This window comes from Diadema antillarum, unplaced genomic scaffold (assembly GCF_040938485.1).
Source record: "Diadema antillarum isolate AM-2024a unplaced genomic scaffold, OU_Dant_1.0 seq00000094_RagTag, whole genome shotgun sequence".
Classification (NCBI taxonomy): Eukaryota; Metazoa; Echinodermata; class Echinoidea; order Diadematoida; family Diadematidae; genus Diadema; species Diadema antillarum.
Window position 1 is genome coordinate 897,248 of NW_027271183.1, and position 20,976 is coordinate 918,223.

General features: G+C 38.9%; 1 protein-coding gene across 1 annotated transcript in view; it reads right to left on the bottom strand.

Moving 5' to 3' along the window:
• Positions 1 to 14,463: 14,463 nt before the first annotated feature.
• LOC139726643 (serine/threonine-protein kinase N2-like) overlaps positions 14,464 to 20,976 on the bottom strand; it is a 64,525-nt gene continuing 58,012 nt past the window's right edge. The window contains exons 12-18 of the mRNA XM_071637631.1: positions 20,110 to 20,286; positions 19,268 to 19,330; positions 18,638 to 18,857; positions 17,043 to 17,150; positions 16,672 to 16,752; positions 16,015 to 16,074; positions 14,464 to 15,370 (exon numbers count right to left, since the gene is read on the bottom strand). Of these exons, the coding sequence (XP_071493732.1) occupies positions 15,227 to 15,370; positions 16,015 to 16,074; positions 16,672 to 16,752; positions 17,043 to 17,150; positions 18,638 to 18,857; positions 19,268 to 19,330; positions 20,110 to 20,286 (853 nt within the window). The 3' untranslated portion in view covers positions 14,464 to 15,226. The remainder of the gene's footprint in view (positions 15,371 to 16,014; positions 16,075 to 16,671; positions 16,753 to 17,042; positions 17,151 to 18,637; positions 18,858 to 19,267; positions 19,331 to 20,109; positions 20,287 to 20,976) is intronic.

The following is a 20,976-nucleotide window of genomic DNA, read 5'->3' on the forward strand; positions in this document are numbered from 1 at the left end:
TGGAATGATCAGTTATGCCTTAGCGGGTAGTTCTTTGGTAAGAAAATATTTCCCCTTTAATAACACACCAACTTTCTTTATATGATATGTTGCGTGATGTACATGCTTTGATGCATACACTGCCATCTGAGTTCTGTTTCTATGCATACTGGGCTGGAGTAGTGTTCACTGTAGAGTGTTAGTGTGTGAAACCTGTTCTGAAATGTAAACATGTTTTCTTCATAGAAATGTGCACAAATTTGACTGAGACAGCTGCTATTTTGAAGATAATACAGCATTCTTTATGTTATGTTTAGAAATTCATTTCACATGTTAAGTGCTACATACCACAGTAGCTCTGCTTTCAGTCATAACAGTTTTAAAGCAAAATGTTATCTTTGCCTTCAAAATGTGAGTATCATATAAAAATTCTTCTTTAGTTTTACATTAAAGAAGGGAAATTGAAAAACTAGAAAAATCCTCATGTCTTGTCCCACATCAAACACTCAAAATTTAGGAGTTATGCTGACCTTAATGAAACCATATCAATGAAATAATCATTACTTACAATTTAATCAGAGTGTTCAAGACTAGTGAACATTTCAGCTTCATAATGCGAGTGTCAGGGTAGAGATGCTGTGTGTAGTGCAAAGAACGGATACACTCTGCCTTGTACATAATAGCGTGATGAGGATGTTAAAGGGACAGTTCACCTCCCATTTTGTAAATATTGTCTATCACTGCCACAAATACACTCCACCAACATTAAGGTATATTGCAGCTCTCTTTCACGTTAGTTGGTTTAAGTCAAGTAAAAAGACGTGGGGCAAAAGCGGGTCGCTGTTTGAGCTTTCATCGTTGTGCAATTTGGTCTGCATCTTTCTTCATCAGACTAAAGGTGTAGCAAAGGTTATTGAGAGTTTGATTGAAAGCAAGGATGCCAGTTTATAGCACTTTTTTTTCCTCCATGCATTCAATATTGTGTGCACAAGGTGCGCATCACGAGAGCCAAGTGTGATGTCCCATTAGGCTGGGGTTGTAGATGCTCTCTTGTGCTATCTTAGCCTGATTTTTTTATTAATCACAAATGACAAAACTAGAATGTTGGGTGGGAGGAAGGCAATTTCTAAGTGGGAGACACACAGCTAGAACAGGAGAGATTCAAACTGAAGCGGGAGATTCTGAGAAAAGAGCCTCAAAAGTTGGACAGGTCGAGTCTCTGTGAATTTTATTTGCGTGGTAATCCTTGAAGCAGAATTGCCTTCTTTGTATTTTTATTACATGGAGACAATGAGGTGAGCAAGCTTTGATTGCGAAGTACAGATGCCCCCCCCCCCCCCCAAATAGTAGGACATTGGGCATGATTTTACTTGCCTTAAAGAGATTTCACACTTTGTACTTTGGTGCTTAGGGTGCATTTTAAGCTGCAGTGTGTCCAGAGCAGTTAGGGCTCCTGTCAAAGTGCTCATTCCCCATTGTTTTGGGGTCGATTATTGAGCGCATGTTTCTGTATTAATTGTCAAATCACCCGGCTGTGAGGAAATACCCCTATCATCATGTCTGTCATGAGGGAAGTACATGGACTAAGCAGTGGACTCTTGTGTATATGCAATATCATGAGTCCAAACGTATGTGGGCATTAGAATTATCACAAGGCGATCTTGTGTACTCAATAATGCAGCAGTTGTGAATTTATTGTGAATGAATTTAATTCACAATTTATTAATTTATTGTGAGTGCACAGAGAACTGACATGGCAGAGGCTGCCACATCAACTTTGATTGCTCAAAGAAGTAGTGAATCAGTGTGAGAACGTTTCGTACATTTTACATCCCAAACAATGCCGTACGCACCAGATGGGAATTTTTCCACATTTTGTTTTTGTCACAGAGAGTATTTAAAAGCAAAATGGTTGGTAGGGATGGATTCACGCCAGCAGCTTTCTATAACTCATAGTCATTTATTCTAGCATTGGAGAAAATGCCCGAAATACATGACTTACGACCAGTATCCAGTGCTGCAATGCATTATTTTGAAACCTTGATGCTGACTTGCCATATGCTTGCCATCCAGGATATATTGGTACAGATACATTGTAGGAGCCAGTATGATGTAGGTCATGGAAAGATAAGCTGCATGAATTTTGTAGAGGCAAAATTCATCATCTGACTTTTTTTTTTCTTTCTTTACTGCAGTACCAGCTGTTTTACTGCTGCATTGTGCAGGACAGATGTCTGTTCTGATGTATTGGTTTAAAAAATGATTTCATATCCCAAATGTGTCAAGTGAGTAAATCTTAAAGGGCAGCGGTACCTGCAAATTCATAGATTTCCTCGTAGTGCTTTCACAGTTAAAAACAAGTTTTTTAACTCTATGCTCGACTGCAAACAAATTGTAAATCTTGCATTTACATGTACATATGTGGTCTTTGTTTGTACATGCCTGGGCCTGTATATTACATGTATAAAAGATAAAGAGAACTACTTGTAAATTCAATGTATATTGTGTCTCGGAAACTTGGTGCAGCCATGTTAATGCTATTTGAGAGTTTCTGGGATAAACAACAACAACTTTAAAAAAAAAAATCATGAATGAAAGGGGAGGAGAATTGTACATATGTCATAGCATGCTAGTGCTGATGACCGATGGGCTATTTTGTTTTTATTCTTATGTGCTGTATCACATTGCAAACATGCATGGCCCAGGATGTTTCAAAAGTTATGATAGATATAGAATATACTTGCTAGGGACATATGAATCTATTCATGAAGGAATTCACACATCTAAACAGATATATCCTTATAGCTATGTAGACTTATAACTGTGTTCACTCTCTCTCTCTCTGTTGTTGAAATGAACATGCATGCATCTTGCATGACGATATAATGGACTATGTATGGAGTACTGTAAAACATGATATTTTCGTGGCATGAAATTTTCGCAAGTTGCCTCTAACATTCAATGCATATAGTGTAGACAAGAACTTTTTCGTGCATTTTAATTTCGCGACTCTTGGCTGTCGCGAAATTAAAATGCACGCGACCATTCCTTGTTTTACAGTATCCACCAAGTTTTTTCTTGATATTCAACTTGAGTGATGTTTGGTATATTGTTTCTTCCCACCACAACCTCTTCCTATGTACAAGACGCGTTTAAGATAAATTTGATCGGACAGCTTATCACTATCATATTAAAACCTTTTATTACTATCCCCGTCATTGTTGCCTTCGTCATCATCGTCATCAATATCATCATCATCATCGTCATAACCATCACCATAACTTTTGTCGTACCACCTCCACAATGCTCATCATCATAATCATCATCAAAAACACACCAGTTACATCCTCCCTTTCTTCATCGTAGTCATCATCTTTGTCATTATCAATATCCTGTGAGCCCACTGATGTTGTGTAGATAATCAAACAGATGTATTTAAGTGGGCATCACTTTGGCAGAATATGAGATTCCCCCACCCCTAGATTGCTGACTGTAGAAAGAAAAATACAAAACACAACAACAAAAGTGTAACCAGTGGGAGCTCATGCAATATATATTTTCGTTTCGAAGACTTGGGTATGTATATAGAAATATTATCAGCGTCATCTGTGTAATACATGCGTGCATATTTTGTGTGAAACTTGACTGTCGGCCATCACTGAATTACATGCCAAATATGTGATCAAATGTATCATACACTTTAACTGTGGTGAAATATATTTATATTGAATGTCGGCACTGCGTGTATGAGATGTAAACAGAAGCGAAGATAGGGTTTGTATGAAACCGATGCAATGTATAGGCCTACTATTATTTTGGGTGTATGTTCTTTCAGCTCAAACAATGTGTGTACAATTCATATATGTTGTCCCTGAGAATCTTTGCATAAGTGTGCATATCAGTGTCGTGTTCGAGATCTTCAGAATCGTGGTAGATATTGGAGATAGTCACCTGATGAAAACAAACAAGCAAAAATGGATGGTCTGTATCGAAAGAGATGTGTACATAGGTCTGTACGTAGTTTGAGGGCCCGCCTGGTTCCAAAGTCGGATGCAGTCGGATTATTTTATATAGGGCGCTTTGTGTCACACATATTCAATGTATTGCTAGGTGAGATCTCATATTTTCAAAAGTGGCGACATCAGTGTATTCTACTATGCTTTGATCATACTTCATATTGTGTGTGTTTGTGTGTGTGTGTGTGTGTGTGTGCAAGGGCAGTTACAAAGGGTTGCCATGGTTTCTTGAAGATAATCCAGTTGAAGTGGAGAAGAGGAAGCAGCAGCTGGAACATATTGTGTGTTATGATTGCCTCTTCATTCTATGTTGTGAAGGTCTTGGCAGCGCAGGAATATAGTCAGTGATGTGTTTTATCAATGGTGGTTGTAGATCACCTTTGTCCAAGTGGCATTTCATTTTCATTGAAGCCTGGACCTTAGGCATATCGGAAGAAAATCAGTGCAGTTTATAGTAGACAAGGTTAAGTGCATGCCATACTACAGACAGACAGACACACATGCACACACCTACATTGAATTTATGAAATGTGTCCATAGCTCGAATGCTATCATTTAAATACATCTGTATGCATGTTGTACATGAGCCTGGCTAAGTTTGAATGAAATATATCTAAAATGCAGACTGGTTTCAATCCGCCTGTTTTCACCTGACATTGTATGTGACAACTGTAGTCATCATTGTGAAGTTTAATGCCAAATTTGTCTTTATTAGGTTGTCTGATTGAAGGAAATGATTTAAAGGATAGGTTCAGATCATATGAATGCTTCTTTCAGTAAATACATTGTGATCATTCAGTGCTTTTTCTCTTGTGTTCTGTAATATGTGTCTCGGATGTACACTCTCTTTCATTGCACAGAATGTCAGCGAATATATATTGCACTGTACTTGGTGCATAGATATAACTTGGGGCCCTGCATCGTAGAAATGTATGCAGCAGTTGCTTGCCGAGAATTCTCGGCCCCTGCTCCAACTTGACCTATCAGAATAGAGGATTAGATGATTAGAGATTTGTTGCAATGTGTAGCAAATGATTGCTATGTTTTACGTTGTGGAGACTAGCTTTCAGTCATGTATCTCCAAGTCCTCGAGAATTCACTTCATATTCATTTTATTTTTTAATCCTTGTTTTATGTGACTGCGTCTCACATTTGGGCCAAACAATATGCTTTCTAGCGGTTCTGGATTTGATTTGAATCGGTCTTTTTGTTTTTATACTTCGTGTACATTTTTGTTTGGATTTGTTTTGTTTGAAATGCCTTTCTCTGCTTTATGATGCTGATTTTGATTTCAAGGAATTGTGTTGCAAATATTACGTTGTGTATTTTTATTTATTTATACAGTATGTTGATTTCCAAACAGGCATTAAATGCTGGCAAATGCTGAACTGTACGTCTTGTGTCCTTTTTCTCATTTGCTGTAGATACACTTATCCATACAGATTCACAGTTGAGTACTGTATACGCTATAATTTTCGCGTACATAAATTTTCGCGAATTGCCGCTGTCACACATTTTCGCGAGTGGTTAAATTCGCGATTGGGGGACAAGAGAAAATATGAAGTGGCAAAGAAAGTGTGAATTTTCAACTTACTAGCAAATAAGAATGGTACTAGTTATACACTGCATGAAAAAGACTTGCCAAACTCTGCGAACTAGTAAGTTAGAATTCAACATTTTTGAAGTGGTTAAGTCCATCGCGCTAGATTTCTGACGAGTGGTCCCCTTGCGATAATGGATTGGCTCTCTACAGTATTCGTAAGTAGACGTGGACGTGCGTAAACAAGCTTAGCCAGTATGGTCTGTTCGGTAAGCCGTGACATGGTCTACTAGTACTGAAATGTTCGTATCATCAAGGCAAGGGATTCATTTTGGAAGGTAATATTTTCGCGTGTTGTTAATTTCGCGATTAGCTCCCGACTCACGAAATTCGCGAAAATAAAACCCCCGCGAAATATATAGCGTATACAGTAGCTCACGGCTGCATATATAACCAAGTAGTTACAGACAAACTGGTGGCTTCAATCTGGATTGATAGCGCATACAGATGCCTACAGGCATATAATAATGGCAGGGCCCTCTGGTAGAGCAGTGGCAACACTGAAGAGGCTACCCTGGATAGATAAGACATTGCATGTACTTTGTTGTGGTTGTTGTTATTGTTGTTTGTTGTTTGTTGTTGCTGCTGCTGTTGCTGTTGTTATTATTATTACAGAGTATATATTACAGACAAAGATATGACAATGAACTTCTTGTAAACTTGCCAACATCCATTTTTATAACCCAGGGTACAGGGCTAAAATTAAAAACAAGCTAACAATTTAACAAAATGCCCAATTTTTAGTTGTACACCGGAGTACCAAATACCGCATCAAATGTTGAGAATGCTTGATCTAGTCATTGGCAGATTTCTACTTCCTTCGTTCACTTTAAACCCTATTTCTTTTCTGTTTTCATAGCTTCATATCTACATAATACACTTTAGAGACTCTGATAGCATGTAGGACTATGCCTCTCTCATGTTTGTTTGTTTGTTTGTTTTTTTTAAACTAGAAACACTAATGCCTGTTAAACAGTGCCTTTGCTGTGCGCTGAGAGTGATTGACACTAATGAGGGTTTTGGTTAATTTCGACCGGCTTATGCCACAGCATCTAAGCCCTTACGACCCAAATATAAGGTTGAATACAACCACTTTGGAAAGAACTTACTCAACATTCTTTTTTTTTTTTGGGGGGGGGGGGGGTCTTCCTTTTTTAACACATGGTTGATTCTTGTTCAATAAGAACAGCAAACAGCTGTTAATTGTTATATATACAACTATTTAAACTTAAAATTAACAGAAAACAACATGACGCCCCCTGAACCCAAATGGGAGGAGCTTTGTAAAAAAGAAGGTAAATCGTCACAATCAATTGTACTGGTTTACACTTTGGTAGTTTTCTTCTTTTTTTTCTGAGTTTTCAGTGCACACGTGACTTTCATACTCTCCTTCCACATCGATAATAGCAAATATCAAAACACTTTTTTTTCTTCTTTTTTTTTCTGACTTTAAAACCCAGGAGGAACTAAGTAAGCTCGCCTGGGCCCCCTTTCATAAAAAGTTGATATAATAACAACTATTGCTGGAATGTCAATTGTCATGTTAACGACAAGAATCCAGCTTCCTGATTGGCTGTTGCTATAGGAAGTTGTCATTCCAGCAAGAGTTGACATCGTAACATCTTTTATGAAACGAGGCCCTGGGGGGCGTTTCATCAACGAGTTCGTCGGAGTTTTCACCGACAAATTTGCTATCAGCCAATCAGACCAAGGATTTCATTAGCTTTTGACAGTTGTCAGTATAAATCCTTGCGTCTGATTGGCTGATAGCAAATTCGTCGGTGAAAACTCCGACGAACTCGTTGATGAAACGCCCCCCAGGTCACCTCCTTGCTCAAACTAAACAAAAACTGACTTTTCAAACAGCAGCAGCAACAAAATACATATATATATATATATATATATTTACGTTTATATTTATGTTTCCATTTTGATTTCCACTGAACTGTGGCTTTATTAGTTACCCTCTAAAAATGAATGGGCAACTTGAATCGGTTCAAGTTGCCCCTGGTTCGACACTCGTCACCATGGATGTTCAAAGTCTGTATACTAACATCCCTCATGAGGACGGTGTACAAGCAATACGCCGTTTCCTCCGTAACCATGCTAATGAGGACGAAGCTGTAGATAAAGACACATTAGCCCAAATGACAGAATTCATTCTGAAACACAACTTTTTCCAGTTTGACGACAAGTATTATCTACAGAAAAAAAGGCACTGCCATGGGAACTAAGATGGCACCCGCATACGCCAGCATTTACATGGCTGCCCTAGAGGAGGAATTTCTGTAAAGCTATCCTCAGAAACCTACGGTATATGTTCGCTACATTGATGACATATTTATGATTTGGGATCACTCTATTGAAGAGCTGGCTACTTTCCACCAGGCATTCAATTCATGCAGTCAAAGCATCAAATTCACAATGGAAAGTTCACAAGAGAAGGTCCATTTCCTGGACGTACTATTGGTGTCGATAGACCAGGACAACAAAACGTTACAAACATCTGTGTACCGTAAACCCACCGACTCTTTCTCATATTTGAGATTTGACTCATTTCACCCACACCACATCAAACAATCGATTGTTTATAGTCAGATGCTTCGCTTCCGCCGAATCATCTCGGACGAGGATGTGTTTGACAGAGAGGTCCTTACACTAGGTAGACAATTCCTCAAACGAGGATACCCTCCAAAAATGATCAGGAATGCAATTCGTAGAGTAAAGGGGAAATCCCGAAGAGTTCCCCTCAACCAAACTAAGTTGGAGAAAAACAAGGAACGCCTTCCATTCGTGACCACTTACCACCCTGCTACCAAATCTTTCGTGAAACAAGTCAGGCAAGAATGGCCTACACTGGCTCTCGACCCCGAGTTAGGGAAACTTGTTGGAGATCAACCTCTACACGCCCAGCGTCAGCCCCCAAATCTCAAAAAATTGCTTGTAAGCACCAAACTCCCAGCACCTTTACCATCGAGTGGTAACACACCATGTGCTAAGCCTAGGTGCCAAATTTGCAAACACCTTATTACTGACACCAGGGTGAAAATCTCCAACAATGTCACCCTCCGTCCACAGAGACTTACCTGCGATTCCAGTAATGTACTGTACTGTCTAATGTGTGCAAAGTGCCCTCACGCTGTCTATATTGGTGAGACCAGTACCAAATTCCGGATGCGCTTTAATAATCATAAGTCGTCCATCCTGAAAAATCGGAAAGACCTCCCCGTTGCCAAACACTTCAACCTCCCCGGCCACTCACTGACGGATGTCAGAGTGTGCATTTTCGGGGGAGGTTACACATCAACAGAGGAAAGAAAACTCGCCGAGTTACGAGTAATCGTAAAGAGTAAGAGCTTTCAAGGTGAAGGGTTGAACAGGGATTTATCCTTTTTAAATGGTTACTCATTCTTCCATTAAAGAGAAGAATATGTCATGACGAGGATTATAAGATATTTGATTGATAACTGTTTCACTACCACTGGTGTTTAGAGAAATTAGTGGGTTATTCTGTCTGACATGTCTGTGATTATGATGAATTAAAGCGAATATTATGATTTCATGTCTCCATCTTAATAATCAATTTACTCTTACTTTGTATTATTTCTATAGATGGATTCACACTGTCATCCTAATACTCATTTGTATGATACAATCAATTTCACACTTGTATGTTCAAATCTGTTTAGATTTCAGTGAGACACTGAACTGTGACTTTTGTAATTGATTATTTCAACTGTTTCTTAACAGGAATTATTATTGAATTCTGAGTCATTTAATTGTTTGAGTGCTATTTAACCTATTTTTGTAACTTATGATTACATGTGTCGATATCACAACATGAAACAATTTAATTGCTGGAGCGCTCTTTAACTTATTTTTGTAACCTATGGTACGTTGATGAGTACATAGTATGTCGATATCATAACTTGTGTTTATACAAAGTAATTGAACACCATTGTTACGTAATAAGCTTGTCAATGTCCTCCTCCTTATGCGTGGGGTGCCTTGACTACATTGCGTCTACATGGCAACATCATTGTAAAGGGTACGCACTCTCATAGCAACCAATTCTGTGTATGTGCGCGCTCTTCATGTTCAATTTATGTTTTGACATTGACATTCCGCGTCGAGACTCCTGAAGAAGGTGGATGGAAGCCACCGAAAATTTGAGTTGCTCAATAAACTCTATATTGGCGAAATATTGCATTACCGGTTTATTCTTCGTTACATTGGAGCCAATACGTGAATTCGCAACATGTTTGGACCTAGACTATATATATATATATATATATATATATATATATATATATATATACACACACACACACACACACACACACACACACACACACACACACACATTTAAGAGAGGAACCAAGAGTACTTGCTCTTTTTGTAAGGATACATGTACAAAATTTTAATTTCACATCTCTCTTTTTTTTATACAAGGAAAAAAAAGAAGAAATGATTTTCAGTACAAATGCCTAGGGGGATCACCCTCCGTGAAAGGAGATTATCTATTACATATCTGCATTTTACAGACACATACTCTGGACAGGAAATATTTTTATATTTACAATATATATGCAAAAAAAAAAAATGAATGCAAATTCAAATGTTTAAATCAGTTCCTATACCAACATTTCATATCTGCACACTCATTCATATATACTTGTTTCTTCTATGCTGTGTTCTCGATATACATGGTAACCAAAAATATGAATAACACAACAAAATTGAATACAATTTTTTCAATAAATAGTGGAACCACACCGCTACAGAATATCCATAGAGCCACTGCCTCTTACTTTGACACAGTTGTGATTTGTGCAACTCATCTTTCTTTATGAAGTTGGGACGTGTGGAATCGAGAAATATGAGTATAACCACAATATGCAAAATGACATTCCATTCCACAACTATCATATGCAATAAAAGAGGAATGAATAGGGGAAAAAACAGAAGAATGAATACCCAATCTACAATTTTAACTAATAGCCTTCATAGCATTACAAGGAAAGATGTATTTTGAATCTGCAAGTGAATAGAGAAATACACGTTGGTCCTTGTCGCAGTGTCTCAAAATTACACAGTACCTTTGGTACCTTTAGTGTGACATCATAGCCATTCGTTGCCATGGAAACTGATTCTACGCAACCCGACTTAGCCTGAATATCTGCAAACACAACGGTTGCTAACCATGCTCGTATCCAGACCGCCCGCCCTGAGCCTTGTGAAAGGATAACCTGTTTGTATATCAGCACTGAGCTACCAGGTACAATATTAACACAAGACTGTGACATCATTACTTCTGTACCCTGATTGGCCTTTTCTCAAGTGAAAACGAAGAAAAAAATAAGAAGCAATCTCATGCCGTGGGCCTCCGCGAGGAAACAACCTCAAAGCGCTCATATTGAGCGGGACGGAGGTGAGTTTATGGAGTATAGGGTGTGTCAGCAGCTGGAGAAATGTTTCTCTTCTGCTCATCTTTGCAGTGTGGACAGCAGGGTATACAAACATGCAGGTTTCTCTCTGTGGTTTACATTGGTCCTACTCATGATCCACAGTACACTATTTAAGTGAAGTGATGTGAAATGTATACACTATGGCTTCATACATGTCATGTCTGAATACCGCCTACAGGTTGACACCCCCCCCCCCAAAAAAAAAAAAAAAATCAAAAAACAAAAACAAAAACAAACCAAAACAATTCACACAAGATCTGATTGCTACCTTGGAAAAAACAACTCTTGAATACCTAATTTTTGTACATGAATGCTACAAATTATTGTCCAGATGTTGTTTTTTTCTTTTTATGACATACATTTTGAAGTATTCATCAAATACTGAGCATGCTCACTTACGTAGACTTTTAATAGGTACATATGAAATTGAAATCTGTAAATAGTCTCTGATTGGTGGACACTCACACACAAAATTGATAATGGTTTTACTCCAGAGCTTTTACAGATAATTAAATTTTTGCATTGCCCCTTGGAGGCTTAACGCAGTTTAGCAGAAAGAGTATAATACCGGTTCCCCCCCCCCCCCCCCCTCAAAATTTCCATTACAGTTCATGCAAAATGGCATCGTTACACCTACAAATATCAAACAATATGTTGGATACTTGCTAATAACTGCTGGTGAAAAAGCAAGGGTATTTTTTTTTTTTTCCCATACAACTTCATAAATCCCTATTTCCCCTTGGCCTATCACGTCAACATGTGTGCCAAGAAATGCATGGAGGCCAATATTGGGTTAACATTTGAGTATAATATCATAATTTCATTGGTGGGTGCTAGTACTGTCAAAAAGTTACAAAAAGGACTTGACTCCATACAATCATCACTTTAATCATTAAGAAAAAAAAAAGGGAAAAAGAAGAAGAAACCTAAAGACTCAATGTCTCTCTGGCGCTCTCTGGACATGATATATACGGAGCTGAACAAGAGAAACATATTTAACAGGGCTGCAGAATTTTCTTCAAATAACAGTCTCTCGTGCAAATGCTCGATACAATTCTGTAGTCAGAATATACTTGACAAATAAAAAAAAACACGTCGCTAAAGGTGAGAATGAGAGGGGTCGGAGACCTCCTCTCTCTCTCTTTAACACACAAACATCGTACTGAGGATTCTTTTATACACTCTGGTGTGCTAATACTATTTCATCGTTTGCTGGAGATGAATTGAGGTGGTTCGCCATTTATATGTGTCATCGTCGTCATCAATATCACTAGCCACGCAGAGTGGCTTACATTTTGCGTGTTTAATGGAGGGAAACGCCATCTAGCTATGGCTCGCAAAAAATGTGACAGCACACTCGCCGCCACACGTTTTTACAGTTTTGTGTGAACCATGCATATACAACAAATTCACACAGCCATATAAATACCTTTAAATTCTTCCCTTGTTACCTGCAGGACACGAACAAATGTACAAAAATAATGGAAACTTTTCGTCTGCTACAAAACACTTGCATTTCCATGTATCTCCTGTTTCTTCACACCTTTCTATACATGTAAGAGTACTGGCAAGTTTGGAGGGATATATAATAATATTATATATATGTATATATACATATGTGTGTGTGTGTGTGTGTGTGTGTGTGTGTGTGTGTGTATGTGCAAATATAGAAAACAGAGGACAATGTATGAAGGAAATCACACAATCTTCAAATATCAAAGACTTTATGCCTACAGGTCCAATGCATACACACAATTCCACCTACCAAGAACAGACTGAAAAAAATAAAATAAATAAATAAATGTACGAACGGCCTGGAATTGACCTCGGTTGACCCCTATGTTGTAAGAATGCACCTTGCTTTATATAGTGTAATCGCTGCTACAAGCGGCTCCCGACACCAAAGCCCACCTATCGAAGTCTGTGTAACGGAACAGTACACAGCTAGAAACAGAATAGGCATTGTTCTGAATGGTCCATTATTGCCATAATACCACACACACTATTCTCAATTGTGCATACCTGCAAATTTTAAGGCAACAAAACCGAAAGTTGACCACATAGGTTATGGCATCTAAATAACATGGATTTGAACAAATCAAGAGTTTTTTCTTTTCAACCGCTAGTTATTTTTTTCCTGAAAATGAAATCTTCTCAAATCCTTTTAACTTAAAAGATGAACGACACATGTCACCTACATTGAATGAGAATGCTGCCATCACTTGCAATCTTGTGGTCCTGTTCCAGTTTGGGGCAGAAGGAGACTGAACAATCACAACCTTGTGCCCGAATATTCCGAGGACTTGAGTGTAAAAAATATACTCATTTCAAGACAGAGATTTCAAGATGTGACAAATGATATTCCTGCCTGGACAAAGGATGGTGAATTTGCCTTGTCCCACTCACATTCCATAGCACAGATTTGAAGCTGAAAGCTGTTATAGAAATTCCCTCTCTGCTACAAGCAACTAGCACCTGCCCTGTTCACATTTCAAAATAAAGATATGAAGTTTTAAGTTAGGAAATTCTCTCTCTGATACAGGTGAACAGCCCCTGTACCATTCATATTTCAAAACAATGATTTAAAGCTCACAACTAAGAAATTCCCTCTTTGATACAGGTGAATAGCACCTGGTCCCGTTCATTTAAAAAAAAAAAAAAAATTGAAGCTCTAAGCTAAGAAATTAACTCTTTAATACATGTGGATAGTGTCTGTCCTATTCACATTTTGATACAAAGATTTGGAGCTTGATACTAAGAAATAACTCTCTGATACAGTTTGACAGCACCTGTCCCATTCACATTTCAAAACATAGATCTTAAGCTGCAACGCACAAGTTCCTTCCCCTGGTACAGGCGGCTTACTCCCGTCTTGTGTACATGGAAGCAAGATGGGTGACCCAGTGAGCATATCTTTGGTTTGTATGAAATGCCCCCAGGCATTACCCTCTCCACTTCTTTTTTTCCCATCATGTTAACCTTCTATAAGCACCCTCCTAGGAATACATAGCACCGACTCAAGATTCAACATGTGTCACACATATCAGAGCAACAAAATAAGAAACGAGGAAAAGTGAAAATGACCACAAAAAAAAAGAAAAGAAATTATGAGTGTGAATTTGCAGCAGTTAGGAGGGCACCAAAGGACGTTTAACAACTCGAAGTTGAAGCAATAGCTACGACGACATACATTCTTGGTTAATTTGTTGTTTTGTCAAGCTTCTGGGCATGTCTATCTTATGATGCTCCACCAGCCTAGAATGCACATGGGGCCAGTCTTTGTAAAAATTCCCCATCCACCTGATAAGAAGAAATCTAGCTTGGATATTTCTGAAGTGTCACATACAATACTAGCAATATACCCTTTATTGGCTAGATGGGGAAAAGTGTGCATATTCACTGCAAAGCCATATCCATCCTTTGTTCTATCTTGTCGCAGGATCGGAACATAACCGCATCACACATGTCGCCTGCCTTCATGGACTGCCAAACTTTGGTTTCGGCGCATTGCGGAGCAAACACTTCTGGAGGGAGGAAGACGCGTAGTGCAGCCTCGGTGAACTCGAAGGGGTAGGTTGGCGCAGATGCGATTCATTCCCAGACGCGAGCTGGCGCGGAGTGGAGGGGGTGTTGGGTCCGTACCCGTCAGACACATTGCGACATCACAGGGCTCTGGGAAATTCGGACGTCATCTCTCCTGAAAGCAGGGACGCATGGGGGGGAGGGGGCGAGTTCTTCCCTCACAAGTTCTTTAGGCTTCGTCACGTTTTCATGACAACATAACGCACCTGTCATGTGTGGAGAAGAGGAGAATCACACACACACACACGCCTCCTTGAAGGGTGATGATTTCTTGACAGGTTTCGTTGTTTACATGCACCCACTACACCGCTGTCAATGACACACACTTTAACAGACTTATCGTCAGCAGAGGTGGCACTAAAGCTAGACCTCTTGCTGTTCATTCAAATTACTGAAAAAAAAAAGCAGAAGAGAGAAACGTCTCTGAACTGGAAGCATATTTTGTTCACACAAAGTTGTTCAAACGTCCTCTATACAGAAACGTCTTCCCAATACCACTTCTCCTCCCGAGTTCTCATCTGCAAGTTCTTCATCCCTTCTTTCATAGTATCTTTTCTCTTTTGGGGGTTCATTGTAGTACTTTAGCACCAATCAGCGATGTAGTTGAAATCTTTAAAACACTCCTGCTCCTTGTCGGTCAGCGGCCTCGGGTCCTTGGCTGGCGTCAGGACTGGGTGCTCTGATGTGAACTCCTCATCAAAGTTACTCACGTCCTCCGCGTTTTTCTAGAAGGCAAAAACACAATAAAGAAAAGATGTAAGAGATCACTGTCCCATCACAAAAATTGATATTTCTACCACATGCTTGATGATCTACTTTGAATTGAATGTGAAGAATTTGACAAGATTTCATAATCAATTCATCTAAAAAATCCTGCTACATTACCATAGCACTTTTATTTTTTTTGAAAGTGAATTTCGATGTAACAATTTATCAAGTGTTGAAGGGTCAGATGCCTGATGATCACAATAAAAAAATGGATGGGAACGCTTTCGTCATGTATCATCAAAATTTAGCTTTTAATCATTCTAGCATATTCCTATATAAATTTTTAGTTGCCTAATGCTTTGAAAATCATGACTATAGCTCTGAAAAAATATAAGTCATCATCATTGTCACCACCTGCTTCATACATTCATCATCAACATCATCATCATCATCATCAATATCATCATCACCATCATCGATATAATCATCATCACTACCATCATAATAATAATAATCATCATCACCAACAACACCACCACCACCACCATCATCATCATCACCATCACCATCATCCTTATCAATATCATCATCATTACAACACCAGCAAAGATTCATAGCACTCTTTAAAAAGAGGATGCACTAAGAGGAGGGAGATGCTTACGATCTTGGGGACAAACGGTGGCGTTACCCGTCTCATCAGTAGGTCATCCCAGTTCATACTCTATCGGTGGAAAAAAACACCAAACACATATAAACAAAATGAATAAATGATCAATGATTAGTGCACATGGATGACATGATTACAGGTGCAGGTATATAATATAATTTACAGTCACAAGAAGTTTGAGGATGATGAAAGTGTGGGAACACACAGAACAAATTTCATCATCAGGTGTAAACTGAGGGGCAAGAAATATGAGCATTACATTGCAGCACGCAATTAAACATAATTGAAGTGTGTGTTCCCTGTTATTTCTATCAGCTCTGAAATTGAGAAGTTTGTGCCTGTTGTTTTCCTCATACTGCTGCTGGTAGCTTTTGAGGCAGATTCAAGTACAGTACTTTTCTTCACACACGACTGACAAATTACATTTTACAGATGGGGAAACAACCACTGGTTTTTAACCTCATGACTAAAATACTAAAAGCATTTTCATAACATTCCCAAGTAGGTTACACAAAGGCTGAAATACGTTTTGAAACAACCAATCCCCAGCATTGCGAAGGAAACTAATATGGAGAAGTAGAGTTTTGAATGTGTATGGCTCATCCTCTCCCCAAACTTGACCATCAAGTGACCCTCTGGTCACTCTCTCACCTTGAAGAATGCCTGACCCTTGATGTCCTCAGCATCTCGCTGGCTTGACCCGAGTCTCCTCATCGGGTTTCTCCTCAGTAACTGCGAAATCGAGCAGAGATGAAGGGAATCACATTTGCGAAATCAAAACCATGCTCTCACACTAGACAGATTAGCCTATAATCGAGGCGGAGGGTGCAGCTATTGTCTTTGCTGTAACGCTATCAACGTCTGATGCGGTGAGATTATTGTCTTTGCAAAAGCAGTTACTAGTGGTGTGAGAGAGAACCTAGTTGAACCTAGTCTATTTTTTTAGCTACTTTTAATGTCCATATGCATGAGTAAAATTCCAGTGAAAGTGTGGTTTTTGTTTTCTTCTTGCATTTACTCACCCTCCTCATGATGGCGATGGCCTCGGTGGAGAGGAACCTCGGATACCGCACCTCATCGTTGACGATGCTGTCAAACACCTCCTCCTCATCGTCCCCTGGGAAAGGTGACTGCAAACAAAGGAAGCAAAATGACATTTTAACCCTTTCTGTGCCACGAACTTTGGACAATGTGTATTGACAAAAGGGTTATGGGGTTTTCTGTGCCAATCGGCACTCAAAAGCGTGCAAAGGGTTAATTGATAACCCAATGCTATGGATCCATTCAATCAATCATTCTATTTAACCACGGTACTAACATCAGCCACAGCTGTTTTTCAGTCAGTCCGTGCAATAAAAACAAGTATACATAACGTGATTCACCATCATAGATACAAAGTAAATAAAAACTACATAAAACTACACAAATTAATTAACATAATATCGTAGGCAACACACAAAACAGGCAAGACTATCAAATTACAAAATAGAATAACATTTCCATTAAAACTTCAAATCATGAATATCTTAAAGTAATCAATTAAATAATTATTTGATTAATAAAAACAATAGAATAAGATAAAACACAAAATTACCGAAATAATATCTAACACACACGAAAAACACACTTAAAACTATTGATAACAGATTGCTGTAAAACGAACACTGCACATCCCCTCTAACTACCCTAACCTACAGACACATTTATTTCATTCATTCTCTGCTACCACTCCACTCACTCATTTCTTGCTTGTTTCATTTTTCTTTCCAAGAAAAACAGCGATGAACCTTTTGACTCACACAGAGACACAAACTCTGCACAAAAGCTGTGATATTATGGGCTTTCTCATACGACATATTTTGTTGCATCAAATCTTAATTGTTACCTATGATTACTAGTAAGGTATCGATAAAGGATTTGAAGGAAATATCAAACTGAAAATTCTTAACAGAGCAAATCATTTTTTTTTTACCTCCATTCACTCATTTCCTCACTCATTCATTTAACTATTAATTTACTCACTGACATTTTTGACTACTGATTCCGTTGGTGACTTATCCATTCCTCCATCAAACACTTATTCATGTACCTGGTATTCACCTACTCATTCAACTATTCCGCCACTTACTCAATCACTCACTCCCTCTTTTACTAAATCACTCATTCATTCACTCACTAATTTATCGATCCATTGAATCATTCATATTATATTTCATTTCATTTCATTTCATTTTATTGTTTCTGTATGGCACAATATAATCAACTCTGATCACTTTCAGAAATAAACATATGATTCATAATAATTCATGGCTGATTTTGCACATGACAGGTAATCAAATCTTAGTGACAAGGAACGAAGACATACTGATAATAAACAAAAAGTCAGGGTACCATACAGGAGGATCCCCAGTAAGCCGAGCTTGATATTGGGGCCTCATACACAGATAAATGAATAAACAGTTTCAACCAACTGTCGGTTTACTTAACTACAACAAGACAAGCTAGTTTTACACAGCAAAAACAGTTACATAACAAAACATACATGGACATGTACGCAGGTGATGCTATATAGTAAGTGAGTCGGGGGGGGGGGGGGGGGGGTGGAATTTGCTCCTACCTCTCCAACCAGCATCTCAAATATGAGCACCCCAAGGCCCCACCAGTCCACGGCCCGAGTGTAGTACGGCTCCGTCAGCACCTCGGGGGCCAGAAACTCGGGCGTCCCGCAGAAGGTGCTGGTCCTGTCCCCGTAGCCCATGCCCTCCTTGCAGAGCCCAAAGTCGGCGATCTTCAGGAACCCGTCCTGATCAAGCAGGAGATTGTCCAGCTTGAGGTCCCTGTGGAAGACACAGAATTGTTGGAAGGAAGAGAAAAATATTGAATTCTTGGCCACTCTACATTACCTGCATTCTGAAACATCTATTTCTTCTGTAGTGCATACAGATGACTCTCGTTATTACGAAGTCCTAGGGACCAGCAGTTTTCCTTTTTTACATCAAAATTTTGTTATAGCTGAACAAATGATGTATGTACAGATATAGAGATAATAATTTTGGGACCTGGATTTTGTTATAGCTGTGTTTGTTCTAGCGGGAGCACACTGTACGTTCGCACACAAAGCTGAAACTGTTATTGTATAGCCTCTTCTACTTCACGAGTGAAACACAAGTTTCAAAATGCTAGTTGTGACCAAAGCTGTGTTAAATTGGACCTCTTGATATGTGGCTCAAACACTAATGGAACTCACCTGTACACAATCTTATTCTCATGTAAATATTGCAAGCCCAGGACGACACATGCCGAGTAGAATCTGCAAATGGTTGAGAAGAAAAAGGGGGTAAATGCAAAGGTGTTATTACGCACTCTCCGGAGACAAAGAGTCTAGTGCGAACGTTAAAATCTACAGTCCCACTTAAATACTGCCAAAACGATTACAAGATGATTTCACCACTGCAAGATATTATGAACCCCTAAGTGTTGTTGCTAAGAACCATTCTTGCCATGAACCACTGTCCATCATCACAATTTTGATTAGCTTGGTTACCACCTCCCAAACACTCTGGGAATTCATCTGAAGTGTGGTCCATATACCAATGGATGAGGAAATAGCTATAACTGCATGTCGAGGTTTCGACATTGTCCAAGTCATTCCAGGTACCAAATCATCCATTTATTGTAGTTTTCATGCAAGCTGAGCTTTCAGGGCACAAAAAGGTCTCGCTCACCCTAAGAAAGGAGTAGGAACTTGTGTGATATCAATTTGTCCTGCAAACAAACTACAAAAGAGTTATTACATTTAGAAAAGAAAAGAAATCTGTTGTGAGTAGATGTCTAACTTCTTGACAAACATACACTCCCATAGTTCTGCATGAGCAATGGGACAGCATGTACTAGAATCTATTGCCATGATATAACACTCGACGTTCAACAGCTGAGATTTCACAGAATACTTACAACTTGTGATTTCGAAACATGTAAAACATGTCACATGATACTGATTACATCACATTTGAATAATATGTTGTGGGATCTGTTCAGAATGAACTCATCCCCACAAAATCTCCTACTATGCCCGGCTACTGCACTCACACTGTCCTCGTCTCGGAGAAGACGTCGTTGTGTATGTGCATCATGAGGTCACCACCCATGGCATACTCCATGACGAAGCAGGCATGGTGCGCCGTCTGGAAGCAGGCGAAGAGGTTGACCAGGAACGGGTGCCGGATAGAGTTGGCCGCCTCAAATATCCGCTTCTCACACATCAAGCTTCGAAAATAACATAACAAAATTGGTGAGGAGTCGCATCACAAAATATACCGACTTAAACACTGTTCAGTATTTCTGGATCAATTTTGTGTTGCAACTACAGAAGCCCTTTAAATGCTTATTCAAGCAAAATATCAAATAATTATTGAATTTCAGTCCCCTCCAAAAGACTCTGGAATGAAGAAGTGCCTTGTCTATGGGCACAACTACTGCTGCTGGCAGCCTTGAATCAGGAGTCTATTAAGTGCATGTATCCCGATGTTGTGAAAGTAGTCCTGAAAGGTAGATTATTACAGAGGAAAAATAAACTGCTACCTTTTTCCCTCACAGAGATTTAAATGCTATCTAATTAAAAATATTTTAATTATGCTATTTAATTAAAGAATTTTGGGTGAGAGAACAACTTGGCTAATCCTCAACAGTTCATTTTTATTCAGCTCTAACTTAATATACCCCTTGCAAAATCACATCTGTATTTTAAAACTTATAATACATATCTCAAAATGTGCCATCACATCGAGAAAGTCACCTGCCCTTACTCACATTTTCCTTTCAGGGAAAAGACAACAATGCATTGCAAATATCATCTACAGCTGTAGCCCAATAAGAAGTAAAAATCTCTTTCATAAAGCACGACTTCATTCAATTCTCTTAGAGCGTGGGAAAAGATTTCATCATCTTCTAGGACTA